This window comes from Neodiprion pinetum, chromosome 4 (assembly GCF_021155775.2).
Source record: "Neodiprion pinetum isolate iyNeoPine1 chromosome 4, iyNeoPine1.2, whole genome shotgun sequence".
In the NCBI taxonomy this organism is placed as follows: Eukaryota; Metazoa; Arthropoda; class Insecta; order Hymenoptera; family Diprionidae; genus Neodiprion; species Neodiprion pinetum.
The window spans coordinates 43,519,588-43,546,102 of record NC_060235.2 but is presented as its reverse complement, the minus strand read 5'-3'; the positions used below and the strand labels follow the sequence as shown (position 1 = coordinate 43,546,102).

General features: G+C 38.6%; 1 protein-coding gene and 1 long non-coding RNA gene across 7 annotated transcripts in view; one reads left to right on the top strand and one right to left on the bottom strand.

The window, feature by feature from the left end:
- SNF4Agamma (SNF4/AMP-activated protein kinase gamma subunit) overlaps positions 1-26,515 on the bottom strand; it is a 78,378-nt gene that overhangs the window by 28,244 nt on the left and 23,619 nt on the right. For all 6 annotated transcript variants that reach the window (XM_069135001.1, XM_069134998.1, XM_069135003.1 and 3 more), the window contains exon 8: positions 12,522-12,558. In XM_069135001.1, coding sequence (XP_068991102.1) covers positions 12,522-12,558 — 37 coding nt within the window. The remainder of the gene's footprint in view (positions 1-12,521; positions 12,559-26,515) is intronic.
- LOC124216322 (uncharacterized) lies at positions 986-5,632 on the top strand. Its single transcript, XR_006882578.2, has 3 exons — positions 986-1,364; positions 3,997-4,182; positions 4,666-5,632. It is a non-coding gene; the product is annotated as an uncharacterized lncRNA (long non-coding RNA).

The following is a 26,515-nucleotide window of genomic DNA, read 5'->3' as shown; positions in this document are numbered from 1 at the left end:
CCCCTTATTTTAGAATCAACAGAATATTCCTCACTGCTGGACGTTATTCATGTTTTAGGTATATTTATCGAATTATAATTCGTGGAAGAAATTGAACAAAATAATTTCAACGTGAAAACCGCTCGCTTACTACAGTTCCCCTATTGAAATGGTTAATTTTGACGTGTTCGATTTGCAATAACCGTAACTATAATGTTAAAAATAATTAATACATAGAGTAAACGTTTCACAGAATAAATGTCTTTTTTTTACATATTACTTTTTTATTATCACTCTGTTGTGTACAAAAAAACGCATCGACCAGGCATTCGTATCTAGCGAGAATTGGTTAAAAAGAATCAGTTTTTCCTTCATTATTCAATCGAGTAGAGAGAGGATTTAAACGTACACGAGTAACTACTGATCGCAAGATAGAAACGTATGTCTGTTTCTCGACGAAGATAACTTTTTAATTGAGGTATTTTTCCTCTTCACTTTTATACTTAAACGAATCAAACTCCAACTCTTTCCATTTCTCATTATTCTTATAATAACACGAACATATTAGCTGAAATAAGATATTCGAAACTGAAAGGTGAACAATAGATAACTCGAGCCAGGTACAGCAATGAAGAATAAAAGGTCACTAGCAATGATTCCTTGCTAAAATACGGCCTATACGTTTCTTTAGAGAGAAATGTTATTAGATAATTACCCCATTTTTCTGCCGAAATATATTGCAACTTTGACTTGCGATAGCACGGAGAACAACGTTGCGGAAATGTTTGATGGACATTAAATTTTGTGAATGAAATTTTGAATTTTACATGTAACGTGTGACACTAATGTAAGTTGATAAGTTGATATCAAAATTTTTTGGACACGACCAGGTAGTGTTTGAGGAAACTAGAGCGTATCGACCACAGAGGGATGAATATGAGGGCAACGCTACAACATCGCGCCATGCGCTCTCTATCGTTCTCGTCGCGCTAGCAATCAATGGCGAGCCGAGTTGTGACGCAGTTTCCGCAAATTGTAACATTGCAGTTGTTTCAGAAGCGAGATGGAAATACTTCTTTTGTTAATTTATTCTTGCGCCACACATCCTTCTGTTGCATACTTATTTGACCTACTAGCGCCGCCAATTGTTCAACTAAACCAAGCGCGAAAGGATCAGAGTCGGGGAATACACGGTTAGTAGAATTTGTCGGCTCGCGCAGCCGGACAGATTACGGGTTTGGAATCCGGGTACCCGACTATAATATCCGAATATAAATCACTGGGCATATATCTGAAATTACCCAGCAGTATGATTAGCCGACTGTACCTGCCGAATAGATTCGTAACAACTGGAGTAAGTGTATAATTGATAAATATCAACGGAGGTAAGTAAAATCGAAAAAACCAGGTTCTCTCCCTCTCTCTCTCTCTCTCTCTCTATATATATGGCATTTCATTAGACTCCGAAGGGGGTGGCACTATGTACCAACTAATACGAGACTTTTCCGACTGATTACCAAGTTTTACTATTAGTGGATGGATGATTTTTTCTAAGTCTGACTTGAGTAGCGAAAACTGTGATAAAATATAGTGGGTAAAACTATATTTTTGTTGAATTTAATTTACGGAGGCCAGCTAAGCTTTGAGCTAGTGTATTTAGTAAGCACCGTACCAGAAAGTAGAATGTATAAGTCAATGCAAGTAAAATGGTTCTTATAGGATACAGTTCTTGAAAATTTCCAAAAACTATTTATCCTCCGTCTTTTAGAGTGTTTTGTCTAGATGCTACGAATACAAATTTTAATTTCATAATATTAGTCGTGCGCCTTATGTTAACAGTAATTGAATTTTGTATCATTCGTGCGTTATGGTGAATGTGCTTAAGAAATAATGGTAATTGGATTCAACTCCTCGCCAGTACCGCTCTTCTTCGTTATTCATCTATTGCTTGGTTGTTGTAATGGTACAATTACTAACCCTTGCTGAACAGAATCAAATCTAGCGATGGAAAAACTAAGTTTCAACATATTTCGATTCTGCATCTTTCAACTGAGATATGTGATTTTCCTCGGGATTTTCTTAATTCTACATAAAAAGTTACACGATTTTCCATTAAAGTGGACACGTAATGTCTTTCAAGTTTACAACTTTGCACTAATAGGTGTAGAACTTATATATATATACATATATATATATATATTTTTTTTTTTTATGACATCTGAAACTATCCTTGGAATATGAATCTTTTTTTCAGACAAAATGTTAATTTTAAATAGCCTATAAAATTATAAATTACAGCAAAAATATACGCGTATGTTCTCGACTAAAAAACATACTTAAATGAAGGGACACTCTTCAATATGTTTTTTCAGACAGGTATGGGAACCGTTGACAAAGCCAACCCACAGAGTTACAGAGATATACTGCGCGATCTGTGCACTGTGCTGAAGTCGTAATTAAACAGAGAGAGCAACAGCTAGAGCCCGACTTCAGTGTTGCACGATCGAAAGAGTGGGGAGCAAGCGCCAAGTGGGGAAAGTAATAAGGCAAGCTCAAAAAGCGGGGTGGTATACTTGGATAAGTATATGTGTTTCTCCCGCCAAGTCACCGATTAGAGTGAGAGGTCCGGCCCCAGCTGTTGCTCTCTCTTTCTAATTACGGGTTCAGCTCGTTGTACAGATCGCGCACAGTCTATCTCGTTGTCAGTGAGTCTATGACAAAATTCATCCCTCAAATAAAAATTTGACGAGTGAAACTGTTGTTATGAATTTTTTGAATGTATGACCACGGGAGCGAACAACCATTCTGGAAGGGTTAACATGACATGTGGAGCATTGAAGTTGGCGACTCTCGGGATAGCCGAATAATAATAGTATAGCCAGAGCGGGATGATATATATTTAGCGTGAGTAGTAAAGTTGATTACCGATGAATCGTCAACTAACGCGGACCTTGTACAGTAGTGGAGAAGATTGAACGAATGTACAAGGAGACTATGCTCAGATAGATTAAATTCCATGGCTGTTGTGTTTATAAACTTTTCCGCTTCCACATCTCTTTTGTACAACTAAACCCGATTCCGATTGGATTCCGTGTACTGAAATTAACTGTTTCCGGCAAACGCACACGTATTATATTCTCTGTTTGTTTTTCTAAAAGTCCACAGTGATAAACCATTATCATTTTAAACATACACTCGTCCTTTTTCTTCCTCATTTCATGAAAAATTGGTACGAACCAGGACTGAAAGGTCAGTGCTCGGTACAACTGTAAATTTAAGCGTATCTACGTTTCCGAAGGTGTACATGTCTACATAATACCCCGACCGTTATATGTATTCGACCCGGTAGAATATTGGTTTTTTTTGGTTACCAATGATATGAATCAATAATTAATTATCGTTATAGAGTTGGTGGTGTATATGCGGCACCGCCACCTTGTAATTTTTGCAGGCATAGAGTTTGTTATAGAAGTGGCGACGGCGGGGGGTTGTTCATTTATTCTATCTCAGTCGTATGGTGTTTCGATTTATAGTGTATGTATATCTTTGCACTGTCAATACATACCAACCTCGTTTACTCCGCATTTATCAATAAAGGCAAAAGTAGCTTGAAGTTCAAGATTCCACTTATTCAGGATAGTCGCGATCGATTTACGTTGTCAGTTTTGTATGAACCTAACAGCTCGCTGTATGAATCAATTTAGATAGCAACATTGTTAATTCAAGGTTAGTTTTCAACCTCGGTCAAGTAATAAAAATATCCATACCGTAGTGCAGAACGACGCTGGGATGAATGAAGTAATTCTCCGAAATTATGAACTTGTGCATGTTAATCAAAGAGTAAAGCATTTTATAGACTTAGTTACGCAGAAAATTTGAGGTAATTAGGTTGCCGACTGAATGATAATATCAGAAAGTTCATTGATCCTTATTTGCGAAATTTTTTCATTTCATTCCATTCAAGTCTTCGGCTAAGAAAATTGTCCAATCTGTAGACGTGTTACGTTATTATTTCAGGAACCATACCGGAATCGCCGGCGGTATCGGTATACGTGTACATGTACAGAAAATATTCCAATGAAATCGGCCACTCAATAAGCCAAGTCCACATCCTGCGCTGCTAATGTAAGATGGTCCCGCTCCTTGAGTGTAACGCGCCTCCTGAACCAAATATCACCTGCATATGCTGTGTGTATATACTAGGTATGTATACTACTCATCAATTGATACATATTCTTTGGTATACCTGTAATAATTTTGCTAAGCATATAAGTTGACCAACACAAAATTAACTTTCGATAACGCGACTGCCTATGCCTAATCTGAATTCGTACGTCCACTTTCTTGATTGTTATAGATTTTGGTGGTTTCTCGTAAATCACAAATCATTGACATCGCGATTACACGCGGCTTGGATATTAGAAATTTGTATTATTGATATGAATGTAAAAAGTCTGATATTATAATCAACCATTCGCTTATGGGAGTTAAACGTACATATGATAAAATTTAGCTACGCAAGCATCGTGCAGGATTCCCAGAAAACATTTTGATAACATCAGCTGAAACGATTTATAATGTTTACACAATGATTATAATTGGCTTTGAGTGGATTTCGCTTTAAGACATTGCCTATGTGAATCTTATACATGCATATTCTGACATTGAATTATTTTGTTATACAAGGTGGTTGGAAGGCACACGTAATAAGAAAATGGGGAATCTTGATCATCTGGCGAAACCGGGATAAAGTTGTGGTCGTTATTTTATATCGAATATCCAACAACTAGAAGCTAAGGCGTCATCAAGTGCAGCCAGCATGTCATATATTAAGTAACTTGACCAACGGCCATTGCAGGGTATCTAACAATCGTTCCTTACAAAATTCCCTGCCATGGATATTCCAGGAGTTTACAGGCTGTTTTTTGAAAATCTCCAGGGTACTTATAATGACACTTGTAATGAGGATTTCACAACGAAATGTATACACATATATATTTATTCGATTTTTGTTTAAATATATTATTACATTGTAAAATTCACACCGCAGTAGCGACATCACGTTCGAAATTAAATACAGGGCGTAATAAAGGTATTAAAAAAAATTTTAAACTCTGCGCGGATACAAAAAATTTCACGCAAAATTCGAATATTCCCAGGATTCAACGAGTTTCCATAGTGAACAAAAAATTCCAGAGGAATTCAGGAAGTTCAAGGATTTTCCGGGCTAGTCAACACCCTGAATTGGTATATTTTCACTGACGCGTTAGTACGCCCGAGTAAGCGACAGCGTGCAAGTGTTGCACAAACTTGAATCGTGTGCTCTAATGACTAGGCACCATGACTTGGTAGTTCTATAAATCTATACCTATGTAACCTAATGGAGAAAAATTTGTACACGTGCATCGGAATTTGTTCGATCGCCCTGTTTTCTTACTCGTTGCAAATATTTTCAACCCACTCGGTAGTGAACTCGTTGTTTGTTAATTCCACCTGGATTAGAAACGCGGATATTAATATTCTCATTTGGGAAGCTAAGATTTGGCTTTTGAGAAATCTGATGATTTGACTACAGAAATCTACGAGTTTTCTTTTCGCTCTTGGACGATGGAAATGAGGAAACGTTATTTCTATCGGCAATGATCCGAAGTTTGTCGGCTCGAAAAAATGTGGATATTACGAATTCGACGATAGTATGGGGCATTACACAGCTCACTGAGGAAAAAAAAAAATTTTTTTCCGACTGTTACGTCCCGCGTACCGCCACCCGTTTGTCGCTCCTACATGCTGACTCTCTCACATTTCTTATATTAACGCCATAGCTCTAGCCCTGTCCTCCTATCTCCATTCAGCCTCGCGCTACTCGCTATTGCCCTTAATCATTGTCAGCTAATTCCATTCCTATCTCTCTGTTTTCTCACACCTTTTCTGCACCTATACGCTTTGTCTCTAAACTGTCTCATGTTCCAACTTTTACCCACTTCGTTTCTACTGTTCCATCAACTTTCTTACAATAAACACGTAATCGATATTCTGAAGATGCCTAAAGTTATTCAACCCTGATCCTAACCTCCGGTTGTCCTAGGACGTAAAATCGAAGCCGAACCAGTCCATTGCCTACCGCTCGGGAACAGACGACCTTCAGGCGCGTAACGTGAGTTTGTATTTGAATGATTAAATTTTGTTTCTACGCATCGAATAATAACAAAAATTTTCATTCATTACTTATCAAGTTTGCTTTCTTGTCTTTTTACGTTGATAAACAAGTCTTGAAGTTTTTGATTGATAATATAAGCAGCAGATAGCAGGACGTTGAAATGAAAAGCAAACTTTAATCTAATAAATCTATTTTCTTCTCTTTTATCAGTTACGTTGGAGAAATCAAAATTTGACATCTAGAAGCGATTGGTCAAACTCAAAATTCGTGTCGACTGGTGAATTATTGCAGTATTGAAACTATTCATCCAGTGGTCGTCTGTTAACTCAAATTAACAATCCCAACCCGTTTGACACTGAACATTGAAAGTATCGAACATCACTGTGCTTTTATTTGACACACAAAAATATTACAATATTTATAATGACTACTAATAGTAAGATAAAAAAACGCGATTACGTACTATACGGTAAACAGAAAGCAAATTCGAAAACAATTTCAAAGTTGGCTGAAAAGTATTGTGATGAAATTTTGGTGTGAAATGGAGTATGTAGTCACGAAAAGCAGAGATGATGAGAATCAGAGAAATGGGGTTTATAATTCAGATGTACGAGACGGGCGGAATGCTCGAGGATAAATTGCATTTATTTTATCGAAGAATTATTTTATTATACCAAGTTGTCACCCAATTTGATCGGGCAATTCTCGGTTCTATTCCATCGTGATTAAACGAGTTGTAACCGCACTCGCGCACAACTAGGCGAATATTTCCGGCGATTGATTTGTTTCATCACTTTCCACAGTCTATGTTATAAAAAGATCGCACTAGCAGAGATTATCTTCGATGCCAACTGCCTTTACCTTTTAATTCTGACTAATCTCACTTTGCATTAGGCTTCATTACAGGCAAAATTGCGAATTAATTATCGATGTCACAGGCACGTGCGCATTACAGTTGGAAATTCACGGAACCAGTGATAAGATTCACCAACGTAATTTCGACGCGGACGTTACCGTGTCCCAAGCGATACATTGCACGCACGTAATATTATATCGAGCAAATTCTTCCGTCATACTCGGAGCGCGCGTAGATATGTCAGTAAGTTGGAACGAAATACTAGTTTCAATGCGGAAAAAACGATAGACACGAAAAAGTAACGACTGGCTGAGAACGGTAGAGGCCTGCGTTATTATGCACGAAAGCCACGAGGAACGTTTGATGTGTACAAGGCTGGAGAGCCGAGCATCCCGTGCAGCGCGACGCGCCGGCGTTTTGCTGGGCTGTGCGCCCCGCGCCTCTGCGCCGCTCAGCCATTCGCCTCTTTGTCGTATCCGCTCACTTCGGTTCTCGCTCTCGCGCGCTGAATAAAAAAACGTAGATTTCATTTCAATAACTATGGCCGCTGTATGTTGTGCCAAAGCGGACCGTGGGGAATTTCTCGGGAAATACCCTTGGTTCCTTTGATGTCCGTCGTCGGCATACTGCAAGGGCGCTACGACGGTTTAAGATAAGGGCTAAGACGACGGTACCTGCCGCGATCTTGGCTGATGAGGACGTACCTGTTGGATTTGTTTCAAACTGGAAACTGACAACAAGAGCGGTACGAATGGCGGGGGGGAGGTGAGAGAGTACGCGAGGTGACACGTCGGCCATGTCGGCGAGTAATTTTTGCGCACGTATGCGCGCGCAGCCACGGACATTGTTACGGGCATTTATAACACGGTTATACCCATACATACATATGCAGGTACATATGCATACATCGGTATTGCTCGCAAGATGGCTGATGGTTGATCCAAGGTTGATCCACCTTCCGTATTTCGTTGCAGCCCTGTATTGGAATGGCACCGTACGTGTTTCTTGCCGCGTACGCAAGACGCCTGCAAACCTTGGGAACAGGCGGGGCCACGCCAAGGCGGAACGAAGCGTACGACGCAAAATTCCCCAATGTACCGTATTCGATTTTACCTACAGACCGTTCGAAGTACTCGTACACGCATACGAGATTGGCCGAGGCTGCATCGAGTGCTTGAGCGGTCTGTTGGTGGACTTGCAAACGGTACGCTGGAAAGTTGTATCCCCGGCCTATTAAGAACGGACACAGTCGCGCGGTAAGGCAAGGTGCTGCAGCGAGAATAGCGACATCGTGTGTAGGTACACAGAACTTACGACGCGTGATCAACTTCACGGACGGCCGATAAGGTCGGGTGGTCGTAAGTGTTGTAAGCTGGTAACCCACTTGGAGCGGCTGGAGCCGGTTGTCGTTTAATCACGGAGCAATATGTGTAATGGTTGAAAGATAGATTTGTCTTCCATAAGTTTTATAGGTTCGATAGTTCCTGAAAGTTCGACAAATACTTAAGACGGTTGAACAGTTAAAAATCAATCCTTGTTTCATAATTTTATCGCAAGACGGTCGAGCGCCAAGTGTTTATCAAATTATTACATTTGAAAACTACGAAATTTCCCTCAATAATGCACAATTTAGAAAAAAAAAAATCAAGACAAAAGGGCTGAAACTATGAACTAAAATTACGATATCGATTATTTATTTCAAATCCCTTTAAACCGATGAAAAATTTGGTAGGTTCGTTCGGTTTCAGTCTGCGGTGGGTAATTTTACTTATTGGTAGAAAGTTATTCTCCAAAATACCACCGTCGCCATTTTTTTACATCACATCTCAGTATCGTTGAATATTTAACTTTCCAAGATTCCACTGATATTGAGTTTGATCAACAGATAGCAATTCGAAATTGAGTATTTTGGGGGAAAAAAATTGGTTTAGCAAATTTATGAAAAATAGTTATGCAAACAAAACGACCCATCACCGATTGAAATTGAACAATTCCACAATATTTTTCACCATTTTCAAACAATTTAACGTAAAAAATAGGTATCGAAGATCTTGTTCATAATGTAAGTCTTTATCCGCATTTCTAAGGCAAACACCATAGCTTACGAATGTAATATTTTGATAAATACTTGACGTGCGACCATCTTGTAATACGTATTATCAGAAAAGTATCGATCATCGACTGAACAGACTCTTTAATTTCTATTCGTGAAATGTAAATTCAAGCACTCAAAAATATGTGAAAGAGACTTGATGACAAAGAATTCCAAGTGATTCAAATTCAGGAAGTCCTCGCAAGATCTTCTGATCTTTTGGTAATTTAATTTTATAACGATTGTGGATAACGAGCTTCCTAGGAGTTCAACAGAATTTTCAAGAATTACTGTGCATCTGCAGGGGATAGATTAACTCTGTGAATTTGCTTTCCTTCATTTCTATTTATCGCTGATTCTTCATTGTATTTTTCTAATTATCTCAGAGAAATGCCTTTTTTGTCGAAGAAAAGATTTGTTTGTGATTGCAGGTTTGACGATCAACGCACAGGTGTCTTCTCTACGTTGCATTTACGGGCTGAAATTGAATGCTCCGTCGAAATTTAATCAATTTAGTGCTATACCATGTCTCCGAAATGATGAATTAATTCTTACTTGAATCTTCTTTTTTGATTGAAAAAAAAAATCTAGGTATTTCAATTGAGTGTCAAAGAAATATTGTCGTATTTGATTGATAATTCGTTAATAAAGTTTGGAAAATCCTCTTCTTTGTGCATGATCCTTACAAATCTAGTTCAACTACTATAAATCTCGTTATCGATAATTGTTGAAATAAATATTCATCAAAAGAAGGCCCTGTAACTTATATACTTGGAATTATTCACTTGTGAAATAGAACTGTCAAGAATCATTGAACCTGCAAAACTTGACGGAGGACCAAATATGTCTTCCAACAGTTACAATATCACGTTCGAATACTTCGAAAACCATTTCAGTTCATTATAGATACTCAATTTAACGGCACACAGTAACACATTCACGGGGTGACCCATTAAATATAACAGGGTTATTCTATAGAAACAATCAGGCAATTCCAAGCCACGACACATGATCCAGAAAAATCTAGGTGGAGTTAGTGTCGTAGAAACGATCAGAGACAGGCATTGCAGAAGTTGATGAATTCTACATATGTCGAATGCGTTTGTCACGGTGCATCTTTATCTAATTCGTTGAATTTATGTTTTGGAATGCTGCAGCACGAGCAGCATCTCAAAGTAAGTAAACGTTGTAAACAGTAACCTCAAAATTTGTGCTTCTACCAACACTGCATCGTAAGAGGAATTGAAAAAGAAACTATTTGCTATTTTTATATGATCCATGATAATTAAAATAGCTAAAACGTAAAACATTACTTTTCTCGAAGATTAACTGAGTCCAATTAATTGCACGGTCGTAGCTCCTCATACTTACCAGGATCACACTTTCATTTACTTTCACTGATAAGAAACATACTAATGCGATATACTTATACGTACTTTGAAGTTATGGTATCAAGTTCTAGGACTTGAGGTCAAATTTTAGGCAGAATCGTTAGTATACGGAGTGCCTTAAAGAGTGAAGGTACTAGTGGTCGGCTACTATAGAACCATTTGATGGCGACAGTTATTTTTTCAGGGAAATCAATTATTATATATTATAATATATTATACATATATTAATCAATTGTTTAGGCACTGAAAAAGTAATTGCGTCACGAAACTATAAATATAATGTAAGAAGAAAACGTGTGTAATCATGTTAAGAAATGTGTGGTTAACAAAATTGCTTTTAAAAGGTGATAAATTTGCCTAATAATGAAATGTAAAAATTTCCGATTGGTTTGGATTAATTTACATGATTTATTGGAAGTTATACGTTATTATGAAGGGTAAGTTCGGGTGAGATAGCCATCGGTAAGAGATGGCCCACAGTATAGTACAATACAATAAAATACAGATGATACTATACTGTGGGCCATCTTTTACCTATTTATCTTTTCGGGGAACGTGAGACAATATGGCCATCATAAAGTTTTGGCGAAAAGAATTTTTTTCAACTGCTGCAATCGTTAGGAAACGATATATGTATGTACTTCAAATAATTAGAATTGATCTCATTTTGAAGAAAATAATTTTTTTTGCCAAGACGTCCCACGCTACCCCATTATAATGCACGGTGAAATACACGATAACGTACAAATCCCAATAAATCATGTAAATTAATCCAATTAAGTTGTAAAAAGACAAATTACAATGAGTAATTCATCTGCGGTAAAAACAATCAGTACTTCTCAGATGACTGTAATCTGTGATCTAATGATGATGATCATAGTTCAAAAATCAGCTTTAAAGATCTATGCATGAATTTAAGAAATAGTAAAGAGTTTACGGCTATTTTAACTTTTAACAAAAAGTGGGAATTTCCCATATTTTACGAATGGGAAATGAAAATTAAAAAATCGATCTGTTAGACTTGAGCTAGACAGCTCATATTTTGGGAGGATTTATTTCCATCAAGCGTCAACATTTGAGGGGGTGAGAGGTAAGAAAAAAAAACTTTTTTTCGAACCACCCTAAATTGCCTACAGAAGTTTAATGCAATAATCGTATTTCAATTGGATGGAATTTGCACGGGACAGTGGTTTTATTATTGCAAAGTAAAGTTTTAAGCTTAATCGCTTCCGTGCGGTTCGGGTCTTGAAACGGCACTCGCTATAACGCAGGCACTTTGATTTTCAGGTTGGTCAATGGGCTTTGCAACACAATTCAACGGAATTTTTTATCTGGCTAGTAATTTCCTATTTTTTTTTTTTCTCCTTTGGTGCTTCGTTCTTTCTCTCAAAACCATGAATACAAAGTGGTAATCATTTTTAAAAAAATTATACCACTTTCCGAAATACTGTGAGTAATATGTTGGTAATTCCGTTATGCAAATAATACTAAAGGTTCATTTACTTGGAGTATTTCACTATCGGCAAGAATATCAAGCAACTCGAAATACACACTTTCATTTCAATTCAAACACTTGGGTACAATTTAAAAGCGATTGTCTGAACGATATTTTTATTTTACTTTTAATTTTTTCGTGATTTTACATCGAGTCGGACAGCTTCCTGTAAGAATCAATTTCGCATCACGAAAAAAAAATAAAAGTAAAATAACTCCGGTATGGTGCAGAGTTGTGTGTATAGAGTGCGGTTTGGAGATCGCTTCCAAATTTTATGCAGGTATTGCAACAAAAGTAAGAACAATTTTTATAATTTTCGTTGACCTAGCTCGATTACGACTTGCACGCCCGTACATTCTTAATTACAATAAATACTGACAAGCTGAAGACGGCTGGAGAAAATAAATCGCAAAACTTCGCACTTGTAGAAACTTATCGTGCAGCACACACATAACAATCATACTTGCAGAAATAATCAGCTGGCATCGCTATCATTATTAAATAATCGATTAAATTAGATGTCAATTATAAAAATGTTCATAAGTACTCACTTTGTGCTGCGATTTGATGATGCTGTGCAGCTGCTCTCTGTAAAAGATGAAGAAAGATAAGCGTCACTTTTTGCATTTTCAATGTTATACAAGTTGATAACGGACAAAACAACAAGTGATTCAAAAATTTCATCTCGTGAGAGTGGGGGTCAGGATATAATTTTCAGAGACCCGAAAATCTATTGTTTCAGAATTACTTCATGTAGAGTCGAAATGATGAAAAGTTCAGATGTAGAAAGGTAAAGTATGGAAAACCAAAACATATAATCGTTGAAAATTTTCTATACTTTTATTCGTTCAGCCGATTTTATATTTTAGAGAAAGTGCAAAGTTCGAATATTTTAGAAGAATTGAAAAATTAACGACGGAGCCAGGAATCGAACCTGGTGTCTAGAGATGCTTTACCGGAGACAAGCTCCACTATACCACCTAGCCGTCCTGACTAAAATGTCATTAATTTCTCTGGTCACCTGTATGCGAATTTGTTTTGGTTTCGTGCGCCGTGTATTTGAATAAGTTTCAGAATTCGTCGCAAGAGGCACATTAGATATGTATGTGGCTGTTTACGAGTGTAACTCAGTACACTACTCTATTTAGCCAATTAGAACGGACCCAGCCGTCCATGAGAACGATATGAAGGAATCATATCTATTGTTTTAGCGAGAAAAAATGCTAGAGATTTTATATTTTGGATTTCCATACTTTGAATCTCATACATCTCGACTTTCTCATATTCCGACTTAGTATGCTCTAAAAAAATTTGAAATAGATTTTTGCGTTTTAGCAAATTTGATGTAACGACCCTTCCAGTATCCGATCTTTGGGAAATATTTTTAATTTCAGCCAACTCAGAAATAAAGTAATATAATTGCCAACATGATGACGATACTCGAAGTACAGATGGTCTGACAGATTTTTAAATCGACACAGCCAATCATCGATGGTCGATTTGATTGATTAGAATGTTATTTCCTGATGTCGTACGGCCAAAGCAAGTGGACTGCTATTGCGAGGATTCCGATTAAGACCACGCTCGCCCAAGATACGAATGCTCCTTTGTGATATGTGGACAACAGGAATTAGGATCCTCGCTGCCGTTTGCTCCGGTACAGGGGCGCCACTATGACTTGTAGTTTTTCGCGTAAACTTCAATGTAATAATACTGTTTGCGAGCGATTTCCGTGACCGGACGTGTGACAATGAGTGGTGAAAAATACGAAAAGTGAACTGTCGACGAATTAAAAGAAGAGCAATTCAGGAAACGTTAACAGTCACATCATGTATATCCAACCGTGAATATAGGTTGTGTCTAACCACTCCACTCAGTGAATCGAATTTTAATAGACTTCTTTCAGGTAATACATGCGTTGTATCCCTAAACCTCTTTAACAGATAATTCAAGTGAATAGTAATGTAACAAACATCAATACTCAGCACCGTCCGCGAGATTTTTATTAAAGAAAAAACTGCCCGGGGGTATCTGAGACGATTTCAAAGTAACGATCAACTGTTACTGGGAGCATGTTCGAAATATTACTAATTGGTGGCAGGTACCAGGCTATTATACACTGACAACGAGGAAATAAGTATCAGGTAAAAGTAGTTCTAATTTTCCAATTGGACAGTTTAGTGAGATTTCGTGACAAATACCTAACGTAGTTCAATCAACTATATCGATAATAACTATCCCCCCCGCCCCCCTGTGTGCATACAAAACACACAATATATGTATATTGTTGAAAACAGTCAACTCATACAATGCTCAAATGTTGGCGGAAGTAACAGTCTTCAGTCAAGGGCTCAAAGCAACGATACAGTTAATTAATTGTTTCTACTACATTTGAATAATGGGATTCCCGATATCGCTGTTTTCGATGCACAAACGTAGAGATTACAGAAGGATATTTCTTCATTGCCGAATACGCGTATTGCTGCAGGCGTAGCCGTTCTAGTCGCGTAAGCGACCCTCTTTATCTCTCTTTCCCTGGTGTCGCGTGCACCAACGAACAGACGACCCTGTAAGTAGAAATATTATTTTTGTCCCAACCCTGTGAAAAAACGCATTTTCGCGTATCTTAAGCGGGCGCAAAATTGCCGTTTTCATACACACTCGCGAGCTAGCGAAGACACGGCAGAGTTTCAGCGATTTTTCCATCAAACGGCATGGTTTGTCATCGTTTTAAAAAAAAATTACACCTGTCCATGAGTAGAAAAACAATATCGGCATTGAGACTGATGCGAGCGCAGCGATAGAGAGCAACAGTCGTCCCCTAATGATTTCACATCTATTATAATAATTGCAAGTAAAACTGTCTTGATGCTGGTATTCATGCATAGTCGGATCGTGTGTTACAGAGAGTCTGGTTAGTTTTACGATTCGCCGTGTCTTGTGCGATGGAAATTAGATGTACCCTCGCTCTGAAGTTGTGGATGAGATTTTTTTCAAAATAGCATGCTTCTTGAAACCAAAATCCATTGACAAATGTTCGAAAAAGTTTGTTAGCAGGTTAAAAGAAGAAAATTGGAAAAGAATTTAACATGGGGATCAAAAGGATAATATCGAAATTTCGTACATACACTGGAAGTTCTCAAAACTGACAAATGGGATCGAGATGAATATTTTTGCGCATAAGTAAGAAACTGTGAGGTAATTTATGGAATTCATGCTATGTTACGTCATTAGCTTTATGCAGAGAAAGCAATAAAATATTGTCAAGTATTTACAACTTCCGGATGATTTCGGTAACTTATGTTGCCAATGTGTGGCCTCTCGGAAACCAATAAATAAAAAATTTTCTAAATAACCCAGTTTGTTAATCCCCTGATTTTTTTAACTTCTTGTTTCGATGTTTTCAGAGAAAAAAGGTCGTATCGTAATCACCCCTAATATGAAAAGTTTTGAAGTCTAAGGAATCGCCTCCAAACATTTTGAGATGGACGTCTGCGTGCGTGCGTGCGTGCGTGCGTGTGTATTTGTGGGTGTGTTACCGGATTTTGATGATTTTGGTCTAAACGGACGCGGCTTTTCCAAACTAGAACTGACTAGATTCTAACTTTGATTGCTTCAGCACTTTTTGAATCATTTAAATACCAAATTTATAGAAAATTAAATAAATATGATATCTCGAGAAGGGATGAACGTATTCGAATGAAAATTGGTACCGTGCGGTATTTTGGGTCACTGACTACGAATTTGACATTGGGCTTCCAAAGTGCCAATGAGATAATGACATTATTATTATTATTCATATTATTATTATTTTTAGCTTGAAACTAGTTTGAAGCCGGGAGGTATACAGTCTGGCTCATCAGCCCAGAATCACTTGTTTTTGCTGGGTTATCCATAATGATTTATCATCTCCGAATTCACAATGATCACGCTCGGGACTTGTTGACGGAACGAAGCGTGACCGCGCGCTACTGCATTCCCTATACGGTAGTTGGTGGGGAGAATAGAGTCACTGATCCTAGTAACTTTTAATGCAGTGACCAAACGCGCGGCTAGCATAAAAAAATTTATTCGCGTAGCAACGAGGGTACCTCCTGCATACCGCCTGGGTTGGACCATATTTAATTAACTACATGTCAAATTAAAGCTTTCGTTTCCACACAGAGTAAGTCGTGCATGCGTCACTGACCAATTACGGAACGGATTATTATTTTCCGAGTGAAAATTTTAATATAACTAGATTCTAAATGATTTCCGTTAGGCTGCTGCGTGCAAGTGCTTGGAAGATCTGCAAAGCGCTACAGAGTAAACGTATTCACTGCATTTCCGTCGGTATGGCCGCAAATTTCCTGCCCACGTGGTCATTCGCAACTGCTTGCAACGTTGCCAAGCTCCTAAATTATTATGCAGTGGCGTCGTACCGAAGACCTATAGAATGAACTGCGCACGAGAGGCGAAAAAGCAAACGCTGGCGAGAGGGAGCGAAGGAGCGTGTTTCGGGGCTGGCTCTGCCTCTTTTTTATGCATAGTCAGTACTTGATAGAAGAGGACGGAGCGTACAGAGCAATCCATCCCTTAAAACGTTGCGTCGCGTCGCGATATAATATGTTCCATTTTGTAGGTGGATATCCGTTGAGCCAATTGCAGCGTAAAAGTCACTACCACCAGCCTTAAGTGGATATGTCAGTATTACTCTATCATTTTTTTATTTGTTTATTCAGTTTCGGAGGAAAGCTTTAATCCATGGTTCAAAAGTTCTGCCATCGACAGTTGTTATAACCGTGGAGAAAAATTGAAAAATAATCAAAGTGCACGCATTTGTAAAAAAAAAAAAAAAAAAAAAAAAAAAAAAAAAAAAAAAAAAAAAAAAAAAAAAAAAAAAAAAAAAAAAAAAAAAAAACCAAGAATCAACATTAATAAATTTTCAATACTGTAAACTCGAAACTGCGTGTGAAAATTTTCTTTCAAGACACCGTTGTTTCCACTAATTATTTCGACGCGGACAATTTTACGCCCGAAGCGATGGTAAGAGGTGATGAGCATTAAATAATTCGCGTTGTTTACAAGTTGATAAAAAAAAAAAAGAATATAATCAGTAAATAGTCACGCCTTGAGATAGGGTAGTCGAAATGGTAAGCGCTGACGTGTAAGAAGGAGTCTGCTTGTTTTGGCCGTACTGTGACAGTTGAAACTTCGAAGCGAATTCAGGGGGTGACAGAAAACCCCTTATAACATTTAAGGATAAGTATTTAAGGGGGGTGGGGATGGCATCTGTTCACCTATTACCGATAGTACTGTATAGTAGAAGTGGCAATGCAGGAAAGGTTTCAAATTACATTTTGCAAGATCAGACGGACACCGGATGCTTCCAGGCTCCTGGAATCCAAAGAACGACTTCTAGGTTTATTGTTAACACCAAGATAATCGCCATCTTTTTTGCCACTTTTGATCCAACGAAAGTACGACGACATGTTTTTAATTGAGGGGCGTACACCGTCGCAGTTTATGTCTCTGATTAAGTTCACAGCACTTGCGACACGTTGACACCGTTTGTCGAAACTTGCGTTGATAGGTATCAGTTAAGTTGTAACCAAAACTGCAAGGACGTTGATGCAGTAGTGATTCGCGGTATGATCGGGTATCATAAACCAGTACTAATTCCGCAGTACAATTACATGGCGATTTTTACCTTATACGCGATTGTATAACAATAGTGCCCCGTCTATTTAAACCATACGCACTATATGATAACGGCAAATTTTAAATTTCTCTAAGAATTGTTGCAACCTTGAAAAGGTCTCTCTCAGATCAATTTCTGTCGCCTACGCATAGCTCAACAGTGTTTTCACCGAGGAAGACAATCGATGATAGTATAAATGTAACGTCAGTTCATACGGGAGAGTACCCTGAAGTTGACGGACAGCGCGTTAAACACAATTAAGAGATGAGTATGCTCATCAATTATCACTGATGTGTAGTCAACACTACCGCCGTGCTGTCATAATTCGTGTCAACGGGATTGCTTCAACGTTTTATGCCTATTCTTAGAACTTTGATCGAAGCATACGGAGAGGAATTTTATGTGTCAGTCAAAATTGCTGCAAAAACCGTGACATAATTGATCAGCGTTCTCGTGATATGAGAAAAGTTGCGCGTGGGTACGATGTGAAAGATCGATGTCGCAGCCTTGGCGCCAAAATATAACGCCACTATTACACATACATGTGTGTAAAAAAGTATATACGTCATCCCATAGGGAATTAAGAGAAAAGAAATCACGGTCGATTCCCCGCTCTTTCCAATTTCTTTAACGTTGGTACACACCTTGTCTCATCAGGATACGTACAAATGTGTACTTGTTAATATTATGTGCTTTCTAATTAGTTTCATACAAATCCAATTGACCTTACTATTTGGCCTCAGGAAGTGGAAAAGCCGGCATCGAATACCTCTGAATTATCAACAATTTTTTAGTATTACATTAGGAGTGTGCAAGTAGTGTAAAAATTTTCCATAGGTTGCAATATTGCCAATAATCACTTAGATCCAACGATTACATTAAATACTTCCAAAGCAGAATGTTATTCAGTTGGGGATGCGTGTCTTATTGTTAGGGAATAATAATTAAACATTCCCGGCGCTGAGTAATTTCATTATTTACGCAGTTTCACGATTAAATGCAAGCCATGCGGTTATACCCTTTGGACCATTTCTCATTCCTTAGGTTTTGAAAGGGGGCTTGATAAATGGTGAGAATATACGGTAAATACTGCGATTGATGAAATAAGTGAAGAAAGCGAAATTAAATTGAAACTTGACCCATTTCAGGTTCTGGATGTAATATATTTATATCTCCCCGTTGTCGCGTCGACGGCTAAACAGCTCGGTTATTTCCATTGCAAACATCGCATTGTTGGTAACCCCAGGTTACATCGTACGATCATCGCTAAGGTGACGGTTAACAAAAAAGCAAGGCGTAGTAAGCGTGATGTGTGTGCGACCGTGGTTTTACACCGTTATATCTGAGTGCGTAGGACGCAAAAATTTGTCTTTCTTGTTTGTTAAGTTCAAGTTATTTTATAACGCCGCTTCTTGTAAAATTACGGCAATGAACTCGTCTGTGTGATAGCAATAAATGAACCGTAAATCCCATCCGAATGAAGAACCGAGGTCGTTCTACTTAATCGGGACAGAACTTTCTTCATCCCAGTCTCAAAGGATTGAGTAGACTGATTACTTATTTATGAGTCAAAGTATAGAATTAGATACAGGTGATAATTTCCATTATTTCAAATTTTCACGTCGGCAACAATCTCATACCTGATTCAGTTCAAGTTGAAACTTACAGTCAAATTCAGTGATTAAAGAATCTAGCTTAAATTTTTGTTGACCCTTATTCTTTTCGATTCGGTTCTTGGGATACTCTCCGAAATGTTCGGCAAGTACCTTCTGTCGATCAGCAGTCCATCTATCTCTGATGCGCTGTACGATAACCCTGCATGCCGTTCGCGGTTGTTATTATAAATCTTTCGAGGGTGAATTCAGTAGCCGCTGAAGGAGTGTTGTGCGCCGTACAAGTTTGTAGATTGCTGAATCTGTCTATAGATTACATCAATGTTAAACACTGAATATCAGAATTTCAGTGAGAGAATTTAAATGCCTGAGCTACGATGGAGTATACGCACGCATCCCATTTTATGTGACAAATAAACCGTTCATTACCGAATCTTTCGTTATTTTTTCCGGAAGCTGGTTCCGTAAGCCGTTGTGAAAACCGATGAAATATTAAAGCACTCGTTTTAGGTAAACTAATGTTCCTTGACGAGGGTATAAGTAAATACGCGATTCGTATAACGAAGACGCAGTGGTATCCGCACCGACGTTTCATGCACGATAGCCGAATAATTAACTAATACGGTATTTTATCGAGTAATTTTTTCACCGCTACAGAGACCACAGACAGCTGCATTCGTCACAGAGCAATGTATTACTTGCGGCAACCAAGTCTATACCTACGCATATTGCAATCGTACAATATAATACGTACAGTAGGCGCATTAACTTGGTCTTGCTAATTTCAAAATTATCGCTATTTATTGTACCGACTTTTTGCCCACTACAAACCTGCCTGCCACTATTCTAATTGTTAACGAGATCCTGTTGCCTAGTCGTCGTCGTGCGATTAAACAGATGTGAAACAGCTGTGTAAATGAGACTTAAGGATGTCATAACCCCCCCTCCCCCGCCGCGCGTTCATGCTGACAATTTTCTACATAGCTTCTAGCTACAACAACTGTATAAATTTCCGTACATACTCGCGTTGCTTTGGTTAAGCAACAGCTGTGCGTACCTGGTACCCGTACAGGTACTTGGCAACTCGTCAACATACGCGTTCAGACAAGCCAAAGATAAGTAAAAATCAAAATGAATTACGATTAGTTCTTTAACGTAGTGCAAGCTGTGTTCAACGTCTGAATATGCGACGCAATTTTAAGGAATATACGACGAGAAATGATACGGCCGAGTGTTTCACCATCGATAACACATGCCCATTGGTAACCAGATTGTAGCGATGCAAGTTTATAACGTTCTTTCTACTGTACATTGATTGCACTCAAGCGGATTTTCGTTGTTATCTTATATGATTTTTTTTCATTCCATCGCTTCGAGCTCAACCTGTGAAGAGAAGAAGCAGGAATCGCAAATAGCGTAAGTAGGTATTAAAGTGCCGTACTTCGAAATAATATTTAGGGGAGAGATGGGTAAAATGGGCCCACTGAGGGAGGAATAGCGTTGGACCAATTTCTATGACGCAATTTGATTGTTTTGGGCCTCAAAATAAATTTCATGCGTTATCGGCATTTTTTGAAACTCCATTTGATTGTATAGGGGACAGATTTTACCCGCCAGGGCCTCTTTTGCCCGCCTCTCCCCTATATACAATACGATGAAGTTTTCTCGACCGATGTTAAGAATATGAAGGTAACGAAATCTTGGGTGTTTTGGTAAATTTTCAATGTAAATTACGTATTACATTACTATAATATTATATTACATAAATTATGTATGTATATTATTGACTTCTCCGCTCACGCGCCCTCACACAACATCTAGAAACGTCAATAGAAGTCTAATTTTTCAACCGATGATGGCCGGCCGTACACGACCGAACAATCTTAATAAAATATTACATTGAAAATTGACCGCAACACCCAAAATTTCCTTACCTTCTTACATAGACGATACGTAGACCTACGGGTCTCCAAGATCTCTGCACAGACACCGCGAGAGTCTTGTGAAACAGGTGGTTCTCGCGTGAACCATTGTGCAGTGAGTTGTCCGCTTCTGTATACCGTAAATGTAAAATTCATCGAATAATTCACAAGACTTCCCGGGATGGATATTATACATTAGGATGAAGTTAATAACGTTACTGTAACGTTGCACGTTTAGGGAAAATCGCTAATTCGCGCCTTTATGACTTTTCGAAATTTAGTAAACGAGTATAAACAAAATACACACTGACTCTGAAAAGCCAAAACCTTGAAAGTCATTCTAAAATAGTTCAATAATGATTTTTTCTCCTGATATATCGTTTCGTTAACGTTACTAACTTGAGCTTCGTTATTCTACACAATAATACCACTATGTGCAGTCACGAACGGTGAAAATTCATAATCCAACGACATAACTGTTTGTATAAGGTTTTTTTTCCACACCACAGTTTTTATCAGCCAGGCTTGACACTATTCTTACTCTTGACAACTTGCTAATGTTTCTTCGCAACCCTGGTATTGGTTATGAGTAGATCATAGGGGTACAGAAATATGGTTTTATGCTTGCATTTTGTGTGATACATGAGCTTAGACCGCAAATCTTCATGCCTAACGGTTCCGCTTTGGCATACTTTTTACACCTGTACGCATTATGTTCGGTAGAATTTCCAGACTTCAAGAGTTATTCCTATGACCGCCGAATAAATTACACACTGTTTGGATGTGCGTCACTTAGCTGACGGATAACGAATGCTAATTGATTTACCGCATACGTATCTTAATTATACACACGCGTATACGATATATAACATGTAAGTTTCAAGTTTGAGTCGTCTAGCACTGAGAATATTAATAACTTTTTCGACACCTATATGTACACCTGATTAGTAACTGATAAAACAAAAAAATTCCTGCGACGTGAAGATTTTCATTTTCGGCCGAGTTGTAACTATTTCAACGTGAGTAATGGGATTATGCATGCAGATTGGAAAAATTTATATTCCGATAGAGAATGTAAGGAGTGGAGCATCATCAACGATGTTTAGGAATCTGTACTGTCTGACTGCAGGTGAAGGGTTAGCTGGTTAGCACCTGATTGTAACCTGCAACGATTCGCCTGGTCGTACAATACATTTTAGTTCCGGTTACCCCTCAGTCCTTGACTATTTTCATTTTTTACCACAATCGAAGAATATAATTCTAGGTACAAAGTGAAAATTGTTTTTGTAGCTGTTACCAGAAAGTCTAGTATCCGTTACTATTCCTTCTCGTTACGATCACCGTTACTATATTTTCTTTTAACCGTTGCGAAAATTTAATGCTTGTGCAAGAATAAATTGACGTTAAAGCCTTGATTAACTAAAAAATTACAGTAAACCGAACAAACTGATTTTGCTTTGCAATAACCAAAAAAAGGTTCGACAACAGCGCAAAATGGTTTCGTGTACCTCGTTTTTCGTAATTCCAACAATATTCAAACAGTTTGTTTTAACGATACCTGTTTTGTTGAATTTTTCTAGTTACTGTATCAAATGAAATTTTTCTCAGCGTGATTTGGACGTAAATGTGAGTGTAGAAAAATCTAAGCTCGTAGAAGTTGCGGTGAGAAATTGCGGTTTTATGTTACAAATAAAGCCGAGTCAACGACAAGGTCACCGGCAAAATACATTTCAACCATTATCAAAGGAGGCACATTTGAACTACACGAATATAATCATTTACGCTGCAGTGACGAGTGCGAGTCTCCGCATTCGCGGTCTATTGGCTATGTGCATCACCTCTTGGCTCGTGTCAGGTGGATACTTGGTAATATGTATGTAGTTCCCCTATCATAAGGAGTCATTCAACAGTTTCCTCAAGTACCGCGGCATACCAGCGAACCGGTAGCCATTTTTCAATATTACAACATGTTTAATATCACAACGATGTGCGTAGAAGCGCATAACAGACGTGTAAAGTCTGTATAATATAGCATATTTATAATATACTGTATTGGGACCGTGCAATCGTGTTCTCGTATATCACTACTATATTATACCGCGATAAAATGAAGCGAGTAAATTTTTAGTAAGGCTGAGTCGGTGACTGTGATGAAAGAAAATGCACACGCGTGCCCCGCACTCGCGGCCGCTTATACTCAAGCTAACGTTGGAAGCAATTTGTCATTGAACAGTACGCAGGTTTTGCGAGTGAACAAGTCGCCGCGTGGAGGAGAGTGACGCTCACGATCAGCGAGTGCCGCAACGCTTGAGCGACGACTCTGAACTGGAACTGATTGCGAGTGTACTAGACAATTACAAACTTGCGCTGTCTCCGTAGTCGTTCCTCCCACCGCAACACGCCACGCTACGCCAGACCACGAGCTTCAGCTCGGTGGTATAATTCGCGGACAAACATAAATTGTGCAAGAGGCAAGGTGTCTTTTATTCCTTCTTTACCGTTTCGCTTCCGCAAACATGTGTCGAGACAAAAAAAAAAAAAAAAGAGGTGGCGCAGAATGAGGAAGAAAACCCACAGTGGTCGGAAGCTGTACAGCCCACGAGTGAATGTCCAGATTCCTCCAATTGTAAGAAATTTTTGGTCTAGCTTACTTTTTTTTCACATCTGACGGACGGCTATTACCGCGTCTTATTCACCTACATATCTGTCTGGCACTGTTTGTACAACTGTTCAACCGCACCAATTAACGCTAGCAAGATAACGACACGTGAGGATCTTTCGTCAGTTTTGGGAGGTAAATATGCGCTCCGTAAGCGTAAAAAAAATCCGATTGGGTGTTGCAGGGAAGCGTATAGCACACACACTACATCACGCTTGAACAACGCTACATTCGATGGTGAAGTGTCATCATTCCATTTGTTCGAAAAGTTGCACATTTTCATTCTTATCGTCATTAATTGTTTAGAGGGTGGGTCGGGGCGACACGAGCACCCTTGGAAGTCTTGTTTTGTGACAAACTGGTACGCAACATCGGTTGGGCATTTTGAATGAGTTGATATAAGTATATATATTGTAAAGCAAGTGGGTATTTTCGTCGCAGATACGGGAACATCGTTGAACATGGATATTCATTCTGGGGACATTCGACAAGCATGTTCGATTTGTTGTTGTTTTTTTAATTCTTTTATAGATTTTAGTCCCCTCCTCCCCTCATATAACGATATTGGTTCGTTCACTTCAACCCCCCTAAAATGTCACATAATAAAGCGACCCCCCCCCCTCCCGCAGCCGCCGCCGCCGCCGCCGTCGCCGCAGCTCAATGATCATATCATAGTTATCCACGGCCTCCTCAAAAGTGAACGTATTCGTTGAATGACCCCCCTCTAAATCAAGGATATTGGCTACTGGCATGAAAGTGGGGAGAAATGGATGAAAATTAATCGGGATATCGACATAGCGGATATTAAATAAGGGAGAAAGACGTTGCCCGTCTCCTCTCTCTTGCCCCCGATAATCTTACTTGATAAAAAACAAAAAAATTAAAATTCAATTGCTGGTCGTATTTAAAGGAAGGTGGGAGTGTCGACAAAGTAACCAAATCATATTTTAGTTTTCTTTTCTACACAGTAACGAAATCGTGTCAAACTGCGAAATGATGTGGTGTTGGCTCAAACAAGGTGAAAAAGTTTACGAAACACTCAACATACTAGCAACAGATTCTCACTTGCTTTGATGTTATGGTATGATAGTGATATCTGAATCTTCTATGTTTTCGGTATTTTCACATCAAGTTTGCGAACTTTTCTCAATTACAACGGAAGCATAAGTGTACTAGTAAATTCTATCATTTCCCAACACTTGAAGCTATTTTATTACTCTGGAAAGCAAAAAAATATGTAAAACACGATTTGCTCACTTCGTCAACACTCCGACGTCCCCTTGAGCCACTACTGCGAGTAAGCTTTGAGAAGTTGCCGGCTATAGAGGGGAGCGCAGAGAGGTGAACGTGGTAGAACGTGACCAAACTATACCGAAGATAGCCGACCGTCACACGGGTTAGTTTAGACCTTACGATTAGACTATGATTTAGAAAATCGGTACGGACCATCGGAGTGGTAGGGATGTTCCAAAGTAATGTGACAGGGATGGCTTACGATGTACAGACGTTTACGAAAACGTCTCGTGCGTGCTAACTTTTAAAATCTCGTAAGCCTTTGCGATTCAGTTTTACAATATTGCACAGACTTTGGAACACAAACGTGGCAACGCTGGTCTCAAATTTGGCAACGTTTACTCTCCTAAGGGGGGCGTAGCTTCCTTCCCTGACGCATTAGTTAGCCTCTTCCGTCTTTTTCTCATTACCCGGCGGTAGACCTCCCAACACTTTAGCATAGACAATGCCTGGTCCAACTTGTATGGCTTAAGGACGAATTTCTAACTAATGACCATACGAGCAAGAAAGCGATAGAGTACGTGTAGAGAATGGTGGCAGTAGAGCGTATGTCGCACAAGTGATGGGTTTGTGGTCACTTATCAGGCAGAGAAGAAAGTTCAAAGATTTCTCCCTCTCTCTTTACACCACAATCGGATAGACATGTTCTCAATACCGAGTTATTTTTCGTCATTGCGAATGAAATATAGTTTTTCCAATTCAAAATGATCTCGAAGAAGCCTGATAAATGACCACATACCTATCCGTCATGCGTGCAATAATGAAAATCGGTGAATTTTTCATTATAACAATATAGATAATCATATAATTTAATGCGTACTTTATTCCATTTTTTCCTAGATCCCACAACTCCCGCCGAGTATCAGGTACAAAAAATTTTTCAATTCATATCTGGCTAATTATTATTTTTTCAAATTACTTCAATTTTCGACGAACACAGGTATAATCAATACACCGAAGTTTGAATGATATACGTGGCAACGAAGATTGATTTCGATAAATATTGGGAATGCGGGTAACGCCGGGAAAGAGCCATCTTGGGGTATTCTATCTTTTCTATTCAACACCAGTGCGCAGCCGTACAGTCTGCCTCAACACCTATTATATTATGATTCTTTCGTGATTTAACGTTGTGCCAGTGATGCTGCTCGCTGATATAGAGGTATATTATTTTTTGACCCAATTGTACGAGGAAAATATAGATCACTCGTTTGATAATTCTTTCACGCGCTTCAAATCTAAATCCTCAATATCATTCTTCACAGTGAAAACCGCCAAACGTACGCACAATCTAGCATGGCTTACGTATTGAATATCGCATGATATACTTGCTGTGAGCAGTGTCTATGGAATCACTGTACCCAGTGATTTTCAAGTA